Source organism: Pleurodeles waltl, chromosome 4_1 (assembly GCF_031143425.1).
Source record: "Pleurodeles waltl isolate 20211129_DDA chromosome 4_1, aPleWal1.hap1.20221129, whole genome shotgun sequence".
Classification (NCBI taxonomy): Eukaryota; Metazoa; Chordata; class Amphibia; order Caudata; family Salamandridae; genus Pleurodeles; species Pleurodeles waltl.
The window spans coordinates 636,565,214-636,584,458 of record NC_090442.1 but is presented as its reverse complement, the minus strand read 5'-3'; the positions used below and the strand labels follow the sequence as shown (position 1 = coordinate 636,584,458).

Sequence of the window (19,245 nt, the reverse complement as noted above, 5' to 3'; positions counted from 1 at the left end):
AAATCTATTGAGCATTTGCAAGTTCATTTTCCCTCCAGCCATTTTCTTCTCAACCCTGGAAGAAGTTCTAATTCTGCCATTGTCAGGAGTAAATGTCCAACCTTTCTTATTATGGGAAAATATTAGAGAGAAGCTGGTGAAAATCTTTAAAACATGCAGGTTAGTAGGTTTGCAGACTCAAAGGCATTCCAGCCCTGGAACTATTGCTTACTGCTTCCTACAGCCCCAGTATGCAGATCTGCAGAAAGGTGGCAAAATAAGGAAATTGCTACAGTAGGGATTGAAACTGCAAGTATTCAAGCCCTACTATGGTCGTAGCCCTGGCATAATCAGAGAGGCTATTATCAGAGCTCTTACATAATGAGGTTGCTGCCATAATTTGTCGCCACACTACATGGCACCAAAGGGACAAGTAGATCTTTTTACAGGACAAGTAGATTTGAGAAGCAACCTGTCCCCTGGACAAGTAGATATTTTAATAAATTCCACACCCCTGCCAAAGTGAGCAAAAACTGAAAAAATGTTATAAATCAAACTAAAGAAACAATAAACAGACAAATAAATAATACACCAGAGTTCCCTTTCTATGAGGGTACTTCACATTTTCCCAGTGGTACCCTCTTCCAGTAACAAATACATCCAGTTACTTTGAAGTGGAAAAACAGACAAATAGTTGGGTAATCCTGTCCTCATGAGCCACGTCCCCCCCAAGTGTGACCCAGTGCGTCCCACAACCCAAAAGCAATTTGAAGAGCAAATGTACTGCCATACCCAGAGGGTATAAAACCTAGTACAGTTAATACTAGCAGTTCAGTAAATCATTCCTATGGTTACTCTCGGTTTGAATTTATATTCTGTTGTGGTGTCAAGTACCACCAAGTTCTTTAAGAAAGCTGCAATTTTAAAGGGCTGAAGCAAGACACATCTGATGTCACCAGCACCTATGCACCAAACACATTTATCACAAAAAACACCTTATCTGAGCAAAATGTAATACTTCAAAATGCAGTTATTTGGTCCACCTATAATTATCAACTCTATCAAAAGGTGTATCCTATTGCACTCTGTGTGGCCGCTGCAGAATGAATACTACTATGTCCGTTTTAGTTTGACTTCTTTTGCCATCAAAAGGGCTTTAATGGAGGGACCCCAAACCTAGCACTGTGCATAATAAAATTAAAACTAATTTCTGGATGCTGGCTAAATGTAATAAAGTACAACAAACAAGAGTAAATCTTGAAAGCATGGAATGTGCAATGTAATTGCAAGCTAGAAAGAAAGTAAGGCCTTTGTTGTGAAAAAGACAGGTAATCATGGAAAAACAGTGTGCATGGAGGATCCTTGTTGTCCGCAAATGGTTTACTGTTGTTTATTGAGCACATTAATTTCCCACAGTGGTATTTCAATGTCAAATACAAAGTAGAAATTGATATGTATTTTACCAGTTTGGTTTGTTGTTGCCAAAGTACTCCCTGTGTTTGGTAAAAGGAATAATGATTGGATAAACGATCCCAGAGCATTCACAATGTCGCGGAAAACCTTGGTAGAATGTTGCTTCATGTCATAGGACTGGCAAAAAGACCTGAAAAACATTTAACGTGTTAACAAAATTAAGTTTGTGGATAAGTTTAAAATGTAAGCAAAAGATGAGGCAACTTCAAAAACATGGCTTCCCAGCTCTAAGGTAGACTGGAATATACCTACACAGTGTGACAACTTCAAGGGCAACTTAAGGTCAGTACATATTAAAAGAATACGTTACTTAGCTCTTTCTGGTCGAAACTCTAACAGATTCCTCAGTTTTGGAACCCTCACAGGTTCTAGAATGGATCTGAGAATTTTTTGCAATAACTACTGGGTGTCAGAAGGGTGTCTGACTACTTGGAGACCCTGTTCCCCCTCTGAAAGTGACAACACAGAGGCATGTATAGTCACCACCACCCTCACACTGATATCAATTTATTAATAATAATAATATTTGATTACCATGCCCTAGGGTAAGGAGCAACCTACAAATAAAGATGTGCTAGTGTGCAAAGTCTAGCTTGGAACTCTATAACCTACAAGAAGTCCACTTCACATCATATAGAGGTGAGCAGGCAGAGCAGAATATGGTAGAGTATTCATTCCTCAGAAGGAGTGTTACCAAAGGTAATTTTTGGGGGATGGGCTCTAAATGATACCTACTTCCTCTTTTTACAGCTGACCGTCAACGTCATGATTAGTTTAAGCCATGTTTTACTACAATGTCTCAACATTTCAAATAGTTTAAGCCATTCTTCCCCTTTTACAAGAATAAGGTTACTCATCACTTCTCAAATTGATATTCATGAGGCAAAAAAGCCTTTTACAGAAACACCTGAAACCGCTGTATAATAGGAATGTTGCGCTATGCATGAAACTTTGTGTTTGATAATGTCATGGTGCCATTATTAAAAGCTGGTACTACAGAATGGCCAGGCTACCTCTAGCTTTGAAAGTGTAGAAAGACCATGGTCAATGTGGGACCAGTGAGGTGAGTGGTGTGTTCTGGCCGGTAACAGAGATTGTTAAAAGAGGTTGCAGCCATTGTGTTTTTAATACCAAAGCAATACCCTCCCAAAGGTTTGGGGTCTGAGTAGAGAACGTTGTACAAGGAAGTCCAGTGAAAGCAAGCACTTGGTGAAGGTATGGACCGACTCCCATGTAGGAAATTGTCAGACATCAAACACCACATTGCATGCCTTTGTCCTGGTGGACTGAGCATGAAGAATCTCAAGAGGCTCCTTCTTCATCAGACCACAGTGCAGCTTCATGTAAACGTCCATCCACCTCAAAAAGTTCTATTTCTGGACAACTTTTTCATTATTTGCCTTGGCAAATCCAACACAGATTTGATCATCTGCATGGTGCTCCTTAGTCCCATCAACATAAAAACTAAAGGCTCACTTAGAATTCAATCAGTATAGTCTCTCCTCCTCCTTTGAGGGATACAGCTGAGTGAATAACATGGGGAATGTGATTGACTATCCACATGAAAAGATGACACTACTTTCCAAAAAACAATGCTCGAGTCCGAAGCACCAACTTATTGGAGAAAAGGGTGGTATATGGAGCTGCTCAGATAAAGACTATTTTTAGCAAATATAAAACTGCCTTGGGTGTAAAAAGTCTCAGGGTGCATCTGTAAATAAGCCCAAACTCTGCAAACACGTGAAGGTAAGGATCATTTAAGGTCCCACTGTGGCATAATGAAGGGAATAAGCAAAAACATAGATGAAAGCCCTTTCAAGAAGTGCATCACAATGGGTACCTTAAAATAAAGAGGACTAATCAGGCAAACAAAGAAAGGCCGCAAGGGCCAATAAGTAACCTTTACCTATACCCACTACAAAGCCATGGTTTGCAAAAGACACAACAAACAAAAGAACATCAGACACCTTGGCTTGAAGAGGACACATTTGTCTGTCCTCCCATAGGGGCCATAGCAGATAGACTTTGTGAATGGAATGCGAGCTGTGAAAATCACTTCCACCACTTCGGACAGTAGGAAAAAGCAACTCAGTTGATTCCACTCAAACTCCACATATGGAGGCGTAGACTGTGGAAGTTAAGATGCATAACTCTGCTCTCCAGCTCGGACAGGCCAAGCTTTCCACTGCAGAGCACAAGATATGGGGCTGGTCCAGTTCAAAGTCACAAGACTGTTCATGGTTGCCATCCTCATCTAAATCCAACACTAAGTCTGGGAAATTAACCAGAGGGAATGGGCCATTGTGTGGCTGTTGTTAAAGTGCTCCAGAGCCAAGTCCACCTCCGCTCCATCATGGGCCTGTCCATCATGTATGGCTGAATTTCTCTGGAGAACATGAAAGCCTGTATCAAAGTATGTCACCTGACAACAGAGTGGTGCCCATGGTGGGGACGACAGTCCAAAGACAGACAGGATCAAAGGATTCATTTGACCGCATCCAGGCTGTCATGCACAGTTTGAGCAAACGGAAACAGAATATCCTCAGGGAGAACAGGCAAGATCTCACTTGCCATGTCCCAGAGCGTGTTTGAGGCATAGCATGTTCATTGACTTCAGGGCCAAACTGGAAGAAGAAAAAAGCATAAGGATCCACATTATTTGCCAAAGCCTGAGCAACAAAACCTTTCAGAGTCAGAAGCTGTGTCTGGAATGGTGGGTCCCCAGGAGCAGCCGTATGATGCTGAGCAATTGGCTGGCTCACAGGTGGTACAGTGCAAGGTTTGTACCAGGATGCCATAACGGCCTTGATCAGAGCTTTGTTAAATGCAGTAGGGACGCTAGTGGACTTCATGAAGGCCTTTGATACGATTAACTGGTCCTACTTAGATGCGGTGCTGCAAAGTGCTAGACTTGGTCCCCATTTCCATGCACTTGTTGGCCTCCTCTACGCCAACCCTTCTGCCCAGGTTCAGTTGAACTGAACGCTGTCTGAGCCTTTTCCAATCCAATCCAACTCCTCAAAGTCGCCATTCTGTTCTTTCTGGCGCAAGAGACCTCAGCACCACTCATCTGTTGCGATGCTCGCATCCGGGGATGGTCATGGGACTGAGAGCAGGATGAGCACATCACACTCTACGACGATATTCTGTTGTTCATGGATGATCCACGGAATGCGGGCCCCCGCTGCATGGACATCTTATGACTGTACAGGGAAGCATCCGGTCTGTGAATGAATGAGTCTAAGTCACTAGTAGCGCCCATTTCTGGATATGCGGACTGTTGTTCCTGGTGCTCCAAGATACTGGTGTGGTACCGCTCCTTAAAATATTTAGGTGTTTACGGTGCCTCCCTACCGGATTAGGCCTGGAGCCTTAATATGACCCCATGGTCGATCGGATGAATGAGGACTTACAGAAATAGGGCTGCCTACCGCTTAACCCACTCGCAAGATATGCTCTATTCAAAATAATGGTCCGGCCCCGTTTTTAATACATCTTCTCAAATTTCCCTCACCCAATCCCCCGATGTCGGTTGCAGACCCTGACCTCAAAGGTTAATGCATTTATCTGGGAGGGGCTGCTCTCGCATGGCCCTTATTAATGGCCGCCAATCTCCCTACGATGGTGGGATAAGTATGGTGGACCTCTAAGGCTATAACTTAGCTGCACAGTCCATTGGCTCTTAATGATTAGTTTAATGGAGGGTGGAACAACGCTACCTACTGAGTAGAACTAACTGCTGGGCCTGCTTTACCGGAGCCCTATTCCACTGACCCTCCCTGACTGCACCCATGTGATGTTACTGTGTTGGAAGGCGGCACTACGCTATTTAGGCTGGGACCGCCGACTTACTGAGAACATGGTTGCACCACATATCCGATCTGGAGTGCTTCTCCCGCTGGGATAGAACAGGCTTTTCTCTTCTGGAGTATGTCTGGGGAGCAATGGTGTGCACACATTCCATGTGTTACAGGAGCACTATCATCTTTCTCGCACCAAAGTCTATCAATATCTGTAACTCCGCCTTTACCTATCTTCTAATATTCCCCTTGATACCTTGAGCCCAGAGTTTAGCCCTCTTGAGGTTGAGATACTGATGGGGAGGCTGTGCAGGGCCTCTTTCTGCCAGAACTACCACTACCTGGTCATCAATGCCCCAGACCACTTCCCTAGACTTCAGAGGTGTTTGACCTTGAGGATGAAGAATGACAGGAGGCCCATATGGCCCCCAGGGAACTGGTGATATTTCCATCTCTGTATGATCTAGCTCAGCTAACTTCACACTGCATACCTGATTCCCCAGCACCTTCGCCGGATGGTCGGGGCTTCCCAGGCCAACTGTGCCCGTGTTCTTTTGCAGCAGCAGATATCTTCCAAATGGTGTGGTCCTGGCCCTCGTCTGGTCCTCTTTTGGAGGAGGTGAGGTGGTAGCTTTCCACAATGGTGGGCCGGCAACTACACCTCACCCGCAGGATTCCAACGCCTGGCTTGTTGGAGGATGCTGGTGGGCAGAGGATGGAATGCATCTTTATCAGAGTGAGGACACTGGTGGCCAAAAGAGAGAGCTTGTCACTGGAAGTCTCAGCCTCCCCACCTCCTCACACCTGCCTCCCCCCTCCCCAAGTCTGTGGTTGGGTGGGGGGGGGGGGGGTGGTAGTTTGATGGGTGTGCCAACCTGGAAAGTCCCATTTATAAGGCCAGAGGATGGCCCCACAAATATGAGAAGATCTGGGGCACATGGAGGGCTTACTATGGATTGGACAAGGGAATCAAATGAATGCTGTAAAGTAATATTGCTAGTATGCACAGCTGGTGGAAGTTGGTTATGTCTGTATTATTGTAATTGTTATAAAAATGACAAAAGTTTGATTAACAAAAAATGCAATAAGGACACAGTACTCAATGGCACAGATTGGAAAATTCTCTTCTGTAAAGGGGCTGAAGACTGAACCCAATTCAGTTTCAGGGGAAGTGTCAGAACTACAGGCATTCTTAATGTTGCGGTAGGGATCAGCATCATGACAGGAGAGCAATTAGTTCACCCCTTTATCATCATCTTTGCTGTGAAAAAATTGTTCAAGCCCCTGGACTACATCAGAGTCAAAACCAAAAAACAGCTTACCACCTCTGGCATCCAGGCAAGGGAACAGTAGAGGAATTCTCCCAGGTCCTAGGCTGTGTTTTTGTTATTATAGTCCGAGATATAGCTGAATTTGTCTCTGCATCCAAAAACTGAATCAGTGTAGAGTCCAGAACCAGCACCTCTGAGCCAAAAGTAACACCAAGCTAGGCGCTACTGGTGGACCATACGCCAAAGGTGTTAAGGCGCAGCTGACAAGTTGAGGTTCAGGTTAACATGGAGGAGGCCTGCAGGTGGGAGTCCAACTGGATGCATCAACAGATCCATGGAGCCCGAAGGCTTGCCAGAGAGACCTAAAAACATCCCAAATAGCAGTGCCACCTTAAATGCCCCAATTTGTAGCAGATGTGGCAATGGCTCAGAACATTTTCTGCAAGAATGTCTCCAGTCTGCCAGATTCCAAGCTCTTGAGTGCAGACAAAATGATTTATCCCTGGAGCGGTAGTGCCTGGATGGGGCTGAACCCCATTGATCTTACATGCAGTGCATGCAGACGCATAGCTCCTGCTCAGTATAGGTTAGGAGCACTAGCGTGTTAGAAGTCCTAATGAAATCTGCGCAGCTAGCAAAGCAAATGGAACATGTTGACCTAGAATAAGCACACTGGCTTAGTAAATGCCTCTTTCAGTCATAGTATGTTTAAAAACCATATCAAAGGGCCCCTCTATTTAAAGAATTGGGTTGAGGTTCCCTTCAGATATTTTTAACCTTTTGTGCCTTAAGATCCCACTAACAACACAGAAAACATCAAAGTGCTCCCTCCAACTGGGAGATTGAGCCACCTGGTGGGGAATACCTCACCAGGCGAGGGCTCAATGGTGAAGCATGTGACCTGTATTTGCATGTAGGTGAGGGTTCTAGAAGAACACATGCTATGCGCCGGATGAGCACTGAGGAGCTTGGTACAGTCACTCCTTATGTTTGGGAGATACACTCTTCTTCTGGTTTATGCATGTCAGTTTGAGGAAACTGAGGGCTTTTCCCACATAATTATTCCTCCTCCCCTCTCATTAGTTGTGGTATTACAGCAGCAAACAGCTGCAAGGGAACAATACTGATAATATAGTGACAAATTCCATCATGTTAGTAACACATTTAATTTATACCTGCAACAGTATAAAAATCATTTTTTTTTTTTTAACATACCATAAAAGTACAATACAAGCATCATAAATTGTTAATTTTTGAAATTGGTAGAACACTAAAAAAATATAAGCACAGTAAAAATATAAAAGAGATAATAAGGAGTTAAAATTCGAACAGAATGATCACAATATATATCTCCTAAATTTAGAGTGTACCACACAACAAGGACCCTATTCCCTATGCCCATAGGTGTTCAATAATACAATAAAACAGTGTCTTAATATTAAAAGTTAAATACTAAAATCAGACATCAAGAAGTCAATTAAAATGCATATATAGATCTAAAAAATAGCTACCCAGCCTTAGGGGGTTATTACAACTTTAGAGGAGGTGTTAATCCGTCCCAAAAGTGACGGTAAAGTGATGGATATACCACCAGCCGCATTACGAGTTCCATAGGATATAATGGACTCGTAATACGGCTTGTGGTATATCCGTCACTTTACCGTCACTTTTGGGACGGATTAACACCTCCTCCAAAGTTGTAATAACCCCCTTAGTCTTTAAAATTGCTAGTCTGAGGCGCCAGATTGATTAGAGGAATTTTGCCACTGGTAAAACTACCTCGGCAGATGGATCAGATTTAAAAATTCTCTCAGCATACAAATGAGACCTGGCGCCTATAGATTTGCAAAGCGGGATAATCCAACAAACTCTTTGTTTGTGATATGCATGACAAAAAAAGAGAACATGTGAAATAGACTCTTCACGTTGGCAGCCCATCGGGCAGAGCTTGGAACTATTAGTAGAACAATGCCAATTGTACGTTAGGGAACACAGAGGGAGGGACCCTATTCTGAATCTAACAAAAAGAGCTTGCGCAAAAGGAGATAATGCTATATCCATATAAGGCTCAAATTCATAGTGGAGTTTGAGTAATAGATAATTATCAGACATTGACAGCGGGACAATCTTAGTAAATTGCACAATCTGAGCGTTGTGCCAAAAAGCGTCCTTCAGTAGCTGCACAGCATTTTTAGGAATGGAAGAAGGGTCCAACCAATAGGACCCAAAACCTAGATGGAATAAGTATTCTTTGACATAGGTACACCATTTCGTTTTACTGATAATGTTACTGCCCACCAATTTGAGAAACCCACAACGAAATGGAGAAAGGGCATCTGTTATCCAGAGCCGGATCCAATATAGCAAGGGCCTTAAAGTAGCAATCTGCGAAATAGAAAATAGATTGAAATCCATACGGATGGGCAGAGATGGAGTGCTAGAAGGAACTTTTAATAATGATTTCAAAAATTGATTTTCCGCCCTTTCCAAATCCGCCAGGTTACAATGGCCCCAAAGTTCAGCACCATATAAGGCCCCCCCCGGGCTTGGAATTTATATATTTCAAGGGCGGGAGACATTGCAAACTTGGGAGATCCAGAAGCAAATCTTACAATGCCACCCGCCCTTTGCTTCAGGCACAATAAGGATTTCTGGCGGTGTGCATGCCAAAGGTGTGAGTCTTCCAGTTTGATGCCTAAGTAGTCAAAAGTGCCCACTCTTTCCAAGGGAGCACCATCTAGGTATACTGGTCTCTTCATTTTGCACCTACTGTCCCCAAAGACCATATACTTTGTTTTTGCTGAGTTGATTTCCAATCCATGGTCTTTGCAAAACTCAAAAAATCGTGATAGCAATCTGGAAAGGCCCATGGCAGTTTGCGAGAGTAACAGGGTGTCGTCTGCGAACAGTAGACAGGGGAACTTCTGGCCACCCAAATTCGGGGCATCACCATAGCAATCTAAGAGGTATGGGATGCAAGCGTTAATAAACAATAGGAATAGGGTGGGCGCAAGGACGCACCCCTGCCTCACACCTATCGTTGTAGAAAAAGCTGGGGTCAAGTCGCCAGCCGAACCCCAGCGCACTCTGGCGTAACTGTCAGAGTAAAGATCTTGGATAACATTGATCAAAGAACCCGGAACTCCAATATTGCTCAAGACCTCCCAGAGCTTAGCACGTGGGACAAGGTCAAACGCAGATTTCAAATCGACAAAGGCCACAAATAAATGGCCTTTGTCTGAGTCTACGGTCTTCCACTTGATGGTAGTAAATCGGAAGACCTGATCAATGGTACTGACCTGGTCACGGAACCCAGCCTGGAGATGGCTTAAAACCTGATTTTTTGTTATCCAGTGTTTTAATCTGGATAGCAACTGGAAAGAGAATATTTTTTGCAGGTTATCTAATAGACTAATCGGTCTGTAGTTCCCAGGGGAGCTCTTATCTCCTTTTTTATGTATGGGGACGATAATAGCCACCTTCCACGTATCTGGGTAAGAACGAGTTATCAGAACAGTATTCGATAGCCTATTAATGTACCGGGTCCAAACAGATAAATCTGATTTATACAGGTCCGATGGGACACTGTCTATGCCAGGAGCCTTCCCTGTTCTTTGAGCACGGATTGCCAGCACAGTTTCTTTTAGGGTAAAGGGTGGCACAGGGGAAAAGCACAGTGAAGAATCAATAGGAGAGTTGTTCGGATTGGGGCAAGACCCATAAAGTTCCCGAAAATGAGAGAGCCAGGATTCTGCATCAATGTGACATTCAGGAGTAGATGAAAGGGCGGGGTTTCTGCGTGAGACCAGGGTCCAAAAAAGTTTAAGGTCACAGGCACTAGCTGCCTCCAGCAGACGCTCCCACAAGTTTTCTTCGTGTTTAAGTTTAGATGAGTTACAAGTAGAAGCATAGTTCCTTCTTGCATGTATGATAGCATCCCGGCTCTTTAGCTTTAGAGCTTTGGACAAAAGGCTCTTAGCCTCCCGACACTCCTCATCAAACCACTTACAATTGGACAAGGAGGAATTGTTTTGGGTTGAGGGGGGTTTAGTAAAAAGCTCCTTGAGATCCATAAAAAGGGTCGCATGAGAGGACATAACTTCTGAGGGAGATAAGACAATAGAGTCATCAAAAAGCTGGTGGCAAGAGACTAGGTCATGAAGCTTATCATTAAGCAGGTTAGATTTCAAAAACGAAGACCATCTCACCACACGCCTATTGCTGGATAATTCCAACCAATCATTGGGAGCATCCAGAACATAAGGTGGAGTGAGCCCTGAAAAAAGAGTTGCATTATATTCAATTTGTAAGGGGGCATGGTCGCTAGTGTACCGAGAACCAACCTCAACATTGATTATAAAATGCCAGACTCGCAGATCAAAAATAACGTAATCCAGGGTGCTGCTATAGTGGCCTCTGTAGAAGGTGGGTCTAGAGTTGTCATTTAAAAAACGGACATTTCCAAAATGCAGGCCATAAGTTACTACAAGGTCTATTATCTGCATGATCCTAAGGGGAGGAGTACATGGCACTGGTTGGATTGAAAGCGGGGGAAGATTCCATACTTCATCTTCAGCCTGGATAGACTCAACAAAAGCTGACTTGAATTCAATTTGGGCATTGAGGTCACCTGCAATAATAACACAATATTTAGAATAAAGATCGGATAAAAATTTGTGCAACAGACGAATAGTAGCAGACTGGCGGTTAGATGAACCTGGCCTATTATAAATATTAATACATAGCACCGGAGTGCCTGTGATAGGCCATATTGCTATTGCAAGGATATCACAAGAGTCAACAGTGATTTCCTTTACTCTGCCCACTTCAGTCAACTTAACCCAAGTGCATAGACCCCCAATCGCCCTTCCCCTGGTGGACGGAGTCGCCTTTTTAGTGAAACAACAATAGCCTTGCCTATACGCACAATCCGTAGCCCAAGTTTCCTGAAACATACATATGGAAAAAGATTCAACATAAGCCCCCCAGACCGGATCAGATAATTTGCTCTTGATGCCAGCCACATTCCAAGACAATATTTTCCTTTTTGTAATGCTACAAGCTGACATACAAGAGTCGGCATCGGGAGCAGAATTGGAAGTCCCATTAGTGGTGCAGGGTAAAGCCCTTATAGTATTGGCACCCGAACCGAGTGAGGATCTTGTAAGTGTCGTTGCCCAGACATGTGGAACATTATGTTTGCAAGAATTAGAATGAGATAGCCAATCCACATCAGATGTATCCCCTGAGGTGACGGGGTCTTGTATGAAGGTACCTTTGTTGTTGCAAACCAAAGCAGCCCTGTCGCCTGGACAAGGCAACAAGCCAGGGGGGACAGTTGAAACAGAGACATTTCGAGGAATTGGGTTGGCTCCGGGTGGACGCAAGGACGTGATCTTGTGACCCACAGCAGGCAAACTTTCTCTAAAAAAAAATGTCAGTCAGATCTTGATAAATTACGAGCTTCCATCTGCAAGATCCCTTTAACTAAAGCGGGGCTGACAAGATGAAGTTTGATAGTATCCCGCCCACCAGGGTCTCGAACACGAGAAGCAAAGGCAATATCCGCGTGGATGATAGAGCCACAACCCCTAGTGTGGTGAATCCAATACGACACCTTGTTAATAAGAGAGGAAGTGTCTTCCCTCGTGTGAGATGGAAGTCGAGGGACGTTACACATGTCGATGCAGTTTCGGTTGGGCACATGAGTAGAATGGGCCACAGATTGGCCTGGATTAAGAGGAAAGAGTGGCAAATTCGCTTGAGCAGAAGTCGAGTGATTTCCATGATGATGACTATAACTAGAACCCTTGACCGTTTCCCGTGGCAGTGGGGAATCTACTGGCAGGACAACAGGAGCCAATGGCCGAGAAGCTTGTGCAGTGGCTGAGTTCGGGATGAGCTGAGGAGTTAGGTCAGGTTTTTTGAGTAATTTAAGGACCTCAAATAAAAGACTCTTCAATTCCCCGACTTCACGCTTTAGACTAGATACCAGAGCTGAGACATCATCACTAGGAGGATCAAAAATGGGTTGAAAAGGCACAGGCACAGGGAGCGAAGGCTGTATGGCACTTGCTAATTCTGGTTGGTCCAAGACAGAAAACCGATTTGTACATGGAATCCCATTGACAATGGAAACAGAACGGATTACATCCAAATTAGAACTAGTGCCAGGCGAAAGCGCGGAATTAGCCAGACCAATCGAGCTGAGAGGGACAGCAACCTGGGCTAAAGTTTTCTGAGGCTGAATGTCAGTAGGTTTAGTGGAGCTAGTCGTTAGAAATGGAAGTAAAGATCGGGATTTCAGTTTCTTACAGGCATTGCCCTCTTTTTCCTTGAGGATGGATTCCACTTTCTCAATTAAGTTATCGATTTCTCTAGAAACGCAATTAGAGTGGAATTGCGTTGCTCTGTTGGATTTAGAGCTTTTGGATTTGGCTATAGCCAGGTCAGGACTAGAACAAACCTTGCGCTTTTCCATGCTGAATAGAGAATGGGGAAGAGAAAAAGGAAGGAAACTTACTCAGCACCACAGGTCACCGCTGGTCGACGCAGCACAAAAAATGAGAGATTAAAGGGTATGGCCCAGCCCAGCCTCTTCTGGGTGCTGACGGGCGAAAGACAGGCCCGCCCTTGGCCCGGGCTTTGCCCGCGCGTGTCCCGCGACGGCAGGAGCGCAACAAAGTTTTTAAAGGGCTCCTGCCCTGTAGGAAATGGCTCCGCCCCCGGCACCAGCAATGCGCGTCCGGCGACGGCGGGAGCGCAACGAAGGTTTTTAAAGGGCTCCTGCCCTGTGGCAAATGGCTCCGCCCCCGGTACCAGCAATGCGCGTCCCGCGACGGCGGGAGCACAACAAAGTTTTTAAAGGGCTCCTGCTCCCGGCACCAGCAATGCGCGTCCCTGCATGACAACAGCTTCATAATGGCTGAAAATTTGGGACTGACTTTCCCTTACTATTGGAGGGAGCAGGTAAAAAACGTATTTCTCAGAAGCAACCTCATTTATGTAAGAATGTGTCCCCTAGGGAGTTACTGGTCACAAATGCAACACGTATATTCTTGCCTGGAGATGTATGTGCGATTGTCTTGTGCTAATAATTAAAACAGTGAAACGTTTGTCTGATGCCTTACTCATGAAATACAGAAATGTAAGAACAAACTGAAAGTTACAGTTCTTAGTGGAACTTTCAAGAAGAAAGTGGATGATATCAACAAACTGTTGAATGACTTAGGGAGTCTTTGATCTAACAAAAAGCTGAAAAACTTAGGAAGGGTCTGAAAACATTTTCTTTTGTCAGGGTATATACCTACTCAGTTGAAAACTAAACACCTCTCACTACAATAAAATCAGTAAAGTGGTGATGAGGATGCATCCTTGGACAGATTTTCATCAGAATCTGACAGTTCAGACTACAAGTACAAATGGAGCCAGAAAATGAGGGGTAGAGGCTGGGTACAATGAGGATTCACCCCTTTTGTGGTATATCAGCCAATATCTCAGTTCCTGGACCACCAAACCTTGCATATGGTTGGCAGGGTGCACACCCCCAAACTTTGTACCAAACTTTAATGCAGCACCAAACAAGATGATACCAGGAATAACACATACAGTAGGAAGACTCCTCCACAAGGATGAACATCAGGAGCATAATGAGCAGGAATGCCCAGGATACGAGCCTAGAGATTTAATAATTTTTTGAAAAATGGTTTTATTGGGCTTTACAAGACATACAAGACTGACAACAGGGAAAATCACCCTAGGGTTTTGTAACAGAAAGTAAGTTATTTTAACAAGCATTAGATTGTTGATCAAGTACGATATCATTTGGAGTGTATTCAGATTATGAAAATGAGATGTGTGGTAGAGGACTCGCAAAAATGATGAGGATATATCTACGAACTGGCTCAGTAGTATTAACTTGAAGAGGTACATAAACTGGGAGGAGGGGGCAGAATACCGGCATGGCGGCGGCAGGTGGGAAAATCTGAGGGGCTCATGAGGACACGGACAGTGTAGGAAGTGAGGGTGATGCTGAGGTTGGTCAAGCAGTGTCAGCACTTAGTGGGTGGGTCAGCAGGACAGAGTCCAGAAGGTAGTGGGAGGGCCTTTGGTTATGCATGTATGACCCTCTAGGGGAGTAGTGGAGGTGCGTAAGTTGAGGATGGGGGTGGTGAGCCAAGGATGTCTGGTGTTGTGGTAAGGGTCGTTAGTGCAGTCGCAATCAGTGGCAGTGTTGGGGCAAGCAGCGCAATTTACGATGGGAGAGTATCCGTGCTTAGACCCTCCAGGAATTCCACTAGGAAGGTGACCCACTGAGGGGACATGGGGCGCTTATGTGAACGCCAAACCTCCTCGGATTGAAGGGCTTCCTCCTCCGCAGCTCCCCACTTGCGCATCGCTCCATGTCAGGCAGCTACCAGTGGAGCTGTCAAAGAATGCCACTGAAGTGCGATTGTGCATCTGGCAAGGAGGAACAGAAGGGCCGCGAAGCGAGTTGTTTCCTGCACCTGAAAATACTTACTGTGCATGCCTTCCATGTATTTAGGTCAGATAGCTCTGTGGCCTCCCACAGGATGTTGTGCACCGACTGCCAATGGCCCTGAAAAGCAAAGCAGGACAAAAGCAAATGTTTGAGATCTGTATCGGGGAGGAGACAGCGAGGGCAGGTAATGTGTGTGTCAGGGAAGTATCGGTTCAGTTGGATGAGGGTGAGGTACGCCCTGTGTAGAGTGATGAATTTTATGTTCAGGGGGAAACCAGTGCCTGCTCCCATTCCTCATCATGGAACACCCTCCCAAAGTCGTTCTCCCACCCATTTCTCAACGTTATGAGGGGGATATCCATGAGTTCTCGAATGGTCTTGAAGAGCCATGTGATGAGATGTCGCCCTAGACCCATCCTAAGTATGGTCTGAAGGACCAAGTGGGTAGCCAGTCCTGCCTCCTGGGCGTTCAATATAGTGTGTCAGATGTTACAGAATTGCTGGCCTGAAAAAACTGACCCAGTGGGATGGCATAATCCACGGTTAGCTGGTCGTATGAGAGAGGCTGGCCTTTGGATAGTAAGTCGCCCATAGTAAGCAGTGAGAGGGCTGTCCAGCCTCATGTCTCCAGGTTTAAAGAACCCAGGGAAGGGAGGGAGGTCGACCAGGGGAAAGGTAGGAGCTTAGGGTGGTGTCCCATGTGAGAGGTGATGAATACAAAGCACACAAGTGCAGGCAATCGGTACCTGCAGAGGCCAAGGGGATGGAGGCAGTATCCCAAGAAGGAGTAGGTTGCGCGCTATAGCTATAGGCATGATCCTGCTGTTGTCACTAATTTTGCCCATGTAACGCCCGGCTGTCTCACACCATAGCCAGTGCAGTTGTGCGGATAAGTAGTATGTCTCAAAGTAGTGCCCCCCACCCCCTGGCCCACAAGAAGTTGTCATTTCCTGAGGGCCATGCAATGTTGTTTATTCCCACAGATTAGTGTGGCCAGGAAAGAGTGCAGATCAGTGACAAACTATGAGGTTGGTAAAGTAATACAAGAGCTGAGGTAGTATAACCATCTTAGCCAATGCGATCTTGCCTACTGATGCTAGGGGTAGGCACTGCCAGAAGTGGATCTGGGACCAGATGCTTGCTAGGCCTTTACATAGGTTCCCATTGTGCAGATCAAGAGCAGCACAATATAAGCAAATCCAGAGGTAGCGAACAGCTTCACCACTCCAGCAGAGTTGGGCTTCGCCAAGGAATATTGAGCCAGGTGGCTAATTGGTGTTGAGGGGGTAAATCGCTGATTTGGTCCAATTAACTTGCAATGCTAAGGCTACTGTAAAGGCAGCTACGGAGGCACGGAGCGAAGAAAGCTCGGATGTTGTGTCCCAGAGGTACAGGAGCAAGCTGTCCGGGTACATTGGTACAGTGTGTTTTCTGTGCTCAATGTATATACCACATTCCTGACCCTCTCTTCGCAGCCTGATGGCTAAAGGTTCCATTGCCACTTCAAAGAGAAGGGGGAGAGTGGGTATCTTTGCCGAGTACCTCAGCCCACTGGAGAGGAGGGCAAGATGAGGCAGCCCAGGCAGAACCGGAAGGTCTGATACGCGTACAGTAACCAAGTATAGCTAGCAGCCGCTTTCGGATGCCATACAAGTGAGCACTCAAAAGAGATAGTCCCATTATAGTGTGTCAAACACTGTCTCCAGGTTCAGTATAAGATAGGTGACGTTTGGAAGTGGCCCTGGACTCAATTTTGGATGTGAAAGAGGCGTTGTATGTTCTAGGAAGTGCTCTGGCCTATGACAAAACTGTTCTGATCAATGTGTATCTTACCACGTATTTTCTAATCTGCCCCGAGAAAAGCAATGGGCTTGTAGGACCCCAAAAACGAGGAGACCCAGCCTGGTGTGGGAATGAAAACTAGGAGGGACTCTTGGAGAGACTGTGGGAGCTTGCCAATGGGGAAGGCTGCTTCGAACATCTCTGTGAGGTGGGGGGCCAGGAGCGCAGAAAAAGTGGAGTAGTATTAATAGCAGTCCGTCGAAGCTGGGATTTTTATTATGGGCAAGACCAGGGGTTGCCGATTTTACCTTGGGTATTGTAATAGGGCCATCTAGGGAGGTAATAGCAGAGCCAGGGATGCAGGGAAGGGTAACCTCCACGAGGAAAACATGCACTGCATGTGTAGTGTCTCCCACAGGGGGTTGGTAAAGGGAGGAGTAAAAGACATGGAATTCCCGTAGAATTTCACCTGGGAAGCACAGCAGGCCACCAGAACATAAGAAGATTTCAGTGATGGGGCTGGTAGTAGTTTCCTGCCTAATTAGGCTAGGAGGCAGCCTGATTTGTCTCCTTCCCTATGCTCTTTGGCTGCATGTACCGAAAAGGTAAACTGTGGCAAGCATTTGAGGAGGGTGGTATAATCAGACTTTGCGGTTGCATAGGTCTGGGCCACTGTATGGTCCATGCCCACTATCTTCACCAGTTGTGCAAGATGATGTTCTGATTCCTCTATTTCCCTGTCTAGTGTCCTTTGTACCCCCCACTATCTCCTGCATGCATGCCCCCTTGTTACGACTTTGAAAGCGTCCCATTCTAAAGCTTGAGTGGAGGCCATACCCTGGTTTTCAGCAAAATACTGCTGAATATGTGCATCTTGTGCTGCATGGAAGGCAGAATCCTCCAGGCAACCGCCATGTCGGTGTAGGTGATGCAGTCTTTGCCATCTCATGTCCACCACATGAGTGTTATTGTCCGAGAAGATGTGACCAAGATAATCTGAATAGCCGATAAGGGGTATGAGAGAGGTGGAACAGAGGAAGTGATCCGGGCGGACATAGAGATTGAGGGGATGAAATTAAAGGAATAGAGTATTGTCCTGTGATGCAGTGCTCTCCCAGCGTCTGCTAAGGGCCAAAACAGTGAGTAGCGCCGGAAGCGGTCAGCCTGCGTGTACTAGGGGGAGGGGGGATGTGCCAGTGGTGGGCGGCACCTGTGTAGGTCTTGGTCCAGCACACAAAAGTCGCCACCGAGAATCCAGAAGATCTGAGTGCTGTGCCTGCTCGGTCGCGTGAGCATCCGAGAGTGTGCCCTGATCTACCTACACTGGGGGGGGGGGGGGAATATATGCATCCTAAAAGTACAGTGCAGCCATCTAAGCAACCTTTTAAAAGGACATACCTGCACTACTTATCTACAGTTACTCCAGTTTCCTGAAAGGGCTCTCTGGCTCTAACCCATATCAGGGTACGCTGAGCAAATGCAGAGTAAGTGGTGAGGTGGAGGGTACCCTGCCAGCACTTGTGGAATCTCCCTAGCTCCCCGGCTGTCGTGTGCGACTCCTGAAGATGGACTATGTGGGCTTGTTGGCGTTTAGCGTAAGAGTGAACTGCGTAATGCTTCCGGACTGTATGCATCCTGTGCACATTCAGGGGAAGAATTCTAATGTCGGATTGGGGAGCCATAGAGAATGGGGTGCCCGAAGTGGGGAATCGAACTGGTCGAAGTTGGATATGGGCACATGGGAGAAATGCTCACAAATACCACCCCTGAAATGAATGTAGACCTAGACAGCTGATACAGCAGATTTCAAGCATGGATCCAGAGCACCTCAAATTATCTAGTTTCCCGGAAGCAACATAAAGGCTCTCGCACTGAAAGCGCCATGGTTCTCATCAACACTCTCAAAATTGAGAAAACAATATTAAAAACTAGAGAGAACATAAAGGAAAAACTATGATGCCATGGAGAAAGAAAACTACAAGAAGGCAATAAAAAGTATCGCTATGCCAGTAGGAGTGCCAAAGAGAACTTTTTTGCATCCAAGATTAACAATGCTGCTAATTCCTCTAAGGAATTATTCAATGTGTAAATAGTCTGGGGAAACTCACAAGTAAAAAAAAAAAAAAAAAAAGTGCCCCCCCCCTTCATCAGAATCACAATGCAATACGCTGGCCAACTTCTTTCTAGTGAACAATATCCTCTTCATGTTAGGAGAAGACACAAGTTCCCATAAGCCACTACCTACACAACTGGGAAAATTAAACTTGTTCCCAGGAATGACTGAGGAAGACAGCAAAAAGTTTCTGAAATCCCAAATATCGGGCTCCCCTCTGGACACTGCGTCGCCTGACACTATGGTAAAAGAAAGGAAAGCAGTAATTTCTGTACTGACAGACATATTTAACTGCTCACATAATTCAGGGACCATGTTAGGAATATGAAAACATGCCATTGTAAA

The 19,245-nt window shown here is 45.5% G+C and overlaps 1 protein-coding gene across 1 annotated transcript in view; it reads right to left on the bottom strand.

The window, feature by feature from the left end:
- The window catches only part of MON2 (MON2 homolog, regulator of endosome-to-Golgi trafficking), a 775,721-nt gene that overhangs the window by 543,959 nt on the left and 212,517 nt on the right, over positions 1 to 19,245 (bottom strand). The window contains 1 exon segment of the mRNA XM_069229077.1: positions 1,443 to 1,582. Coding sequence (XP_069085178.1) covers positions 1,443 to 1,582 — 140 coding nt within the window.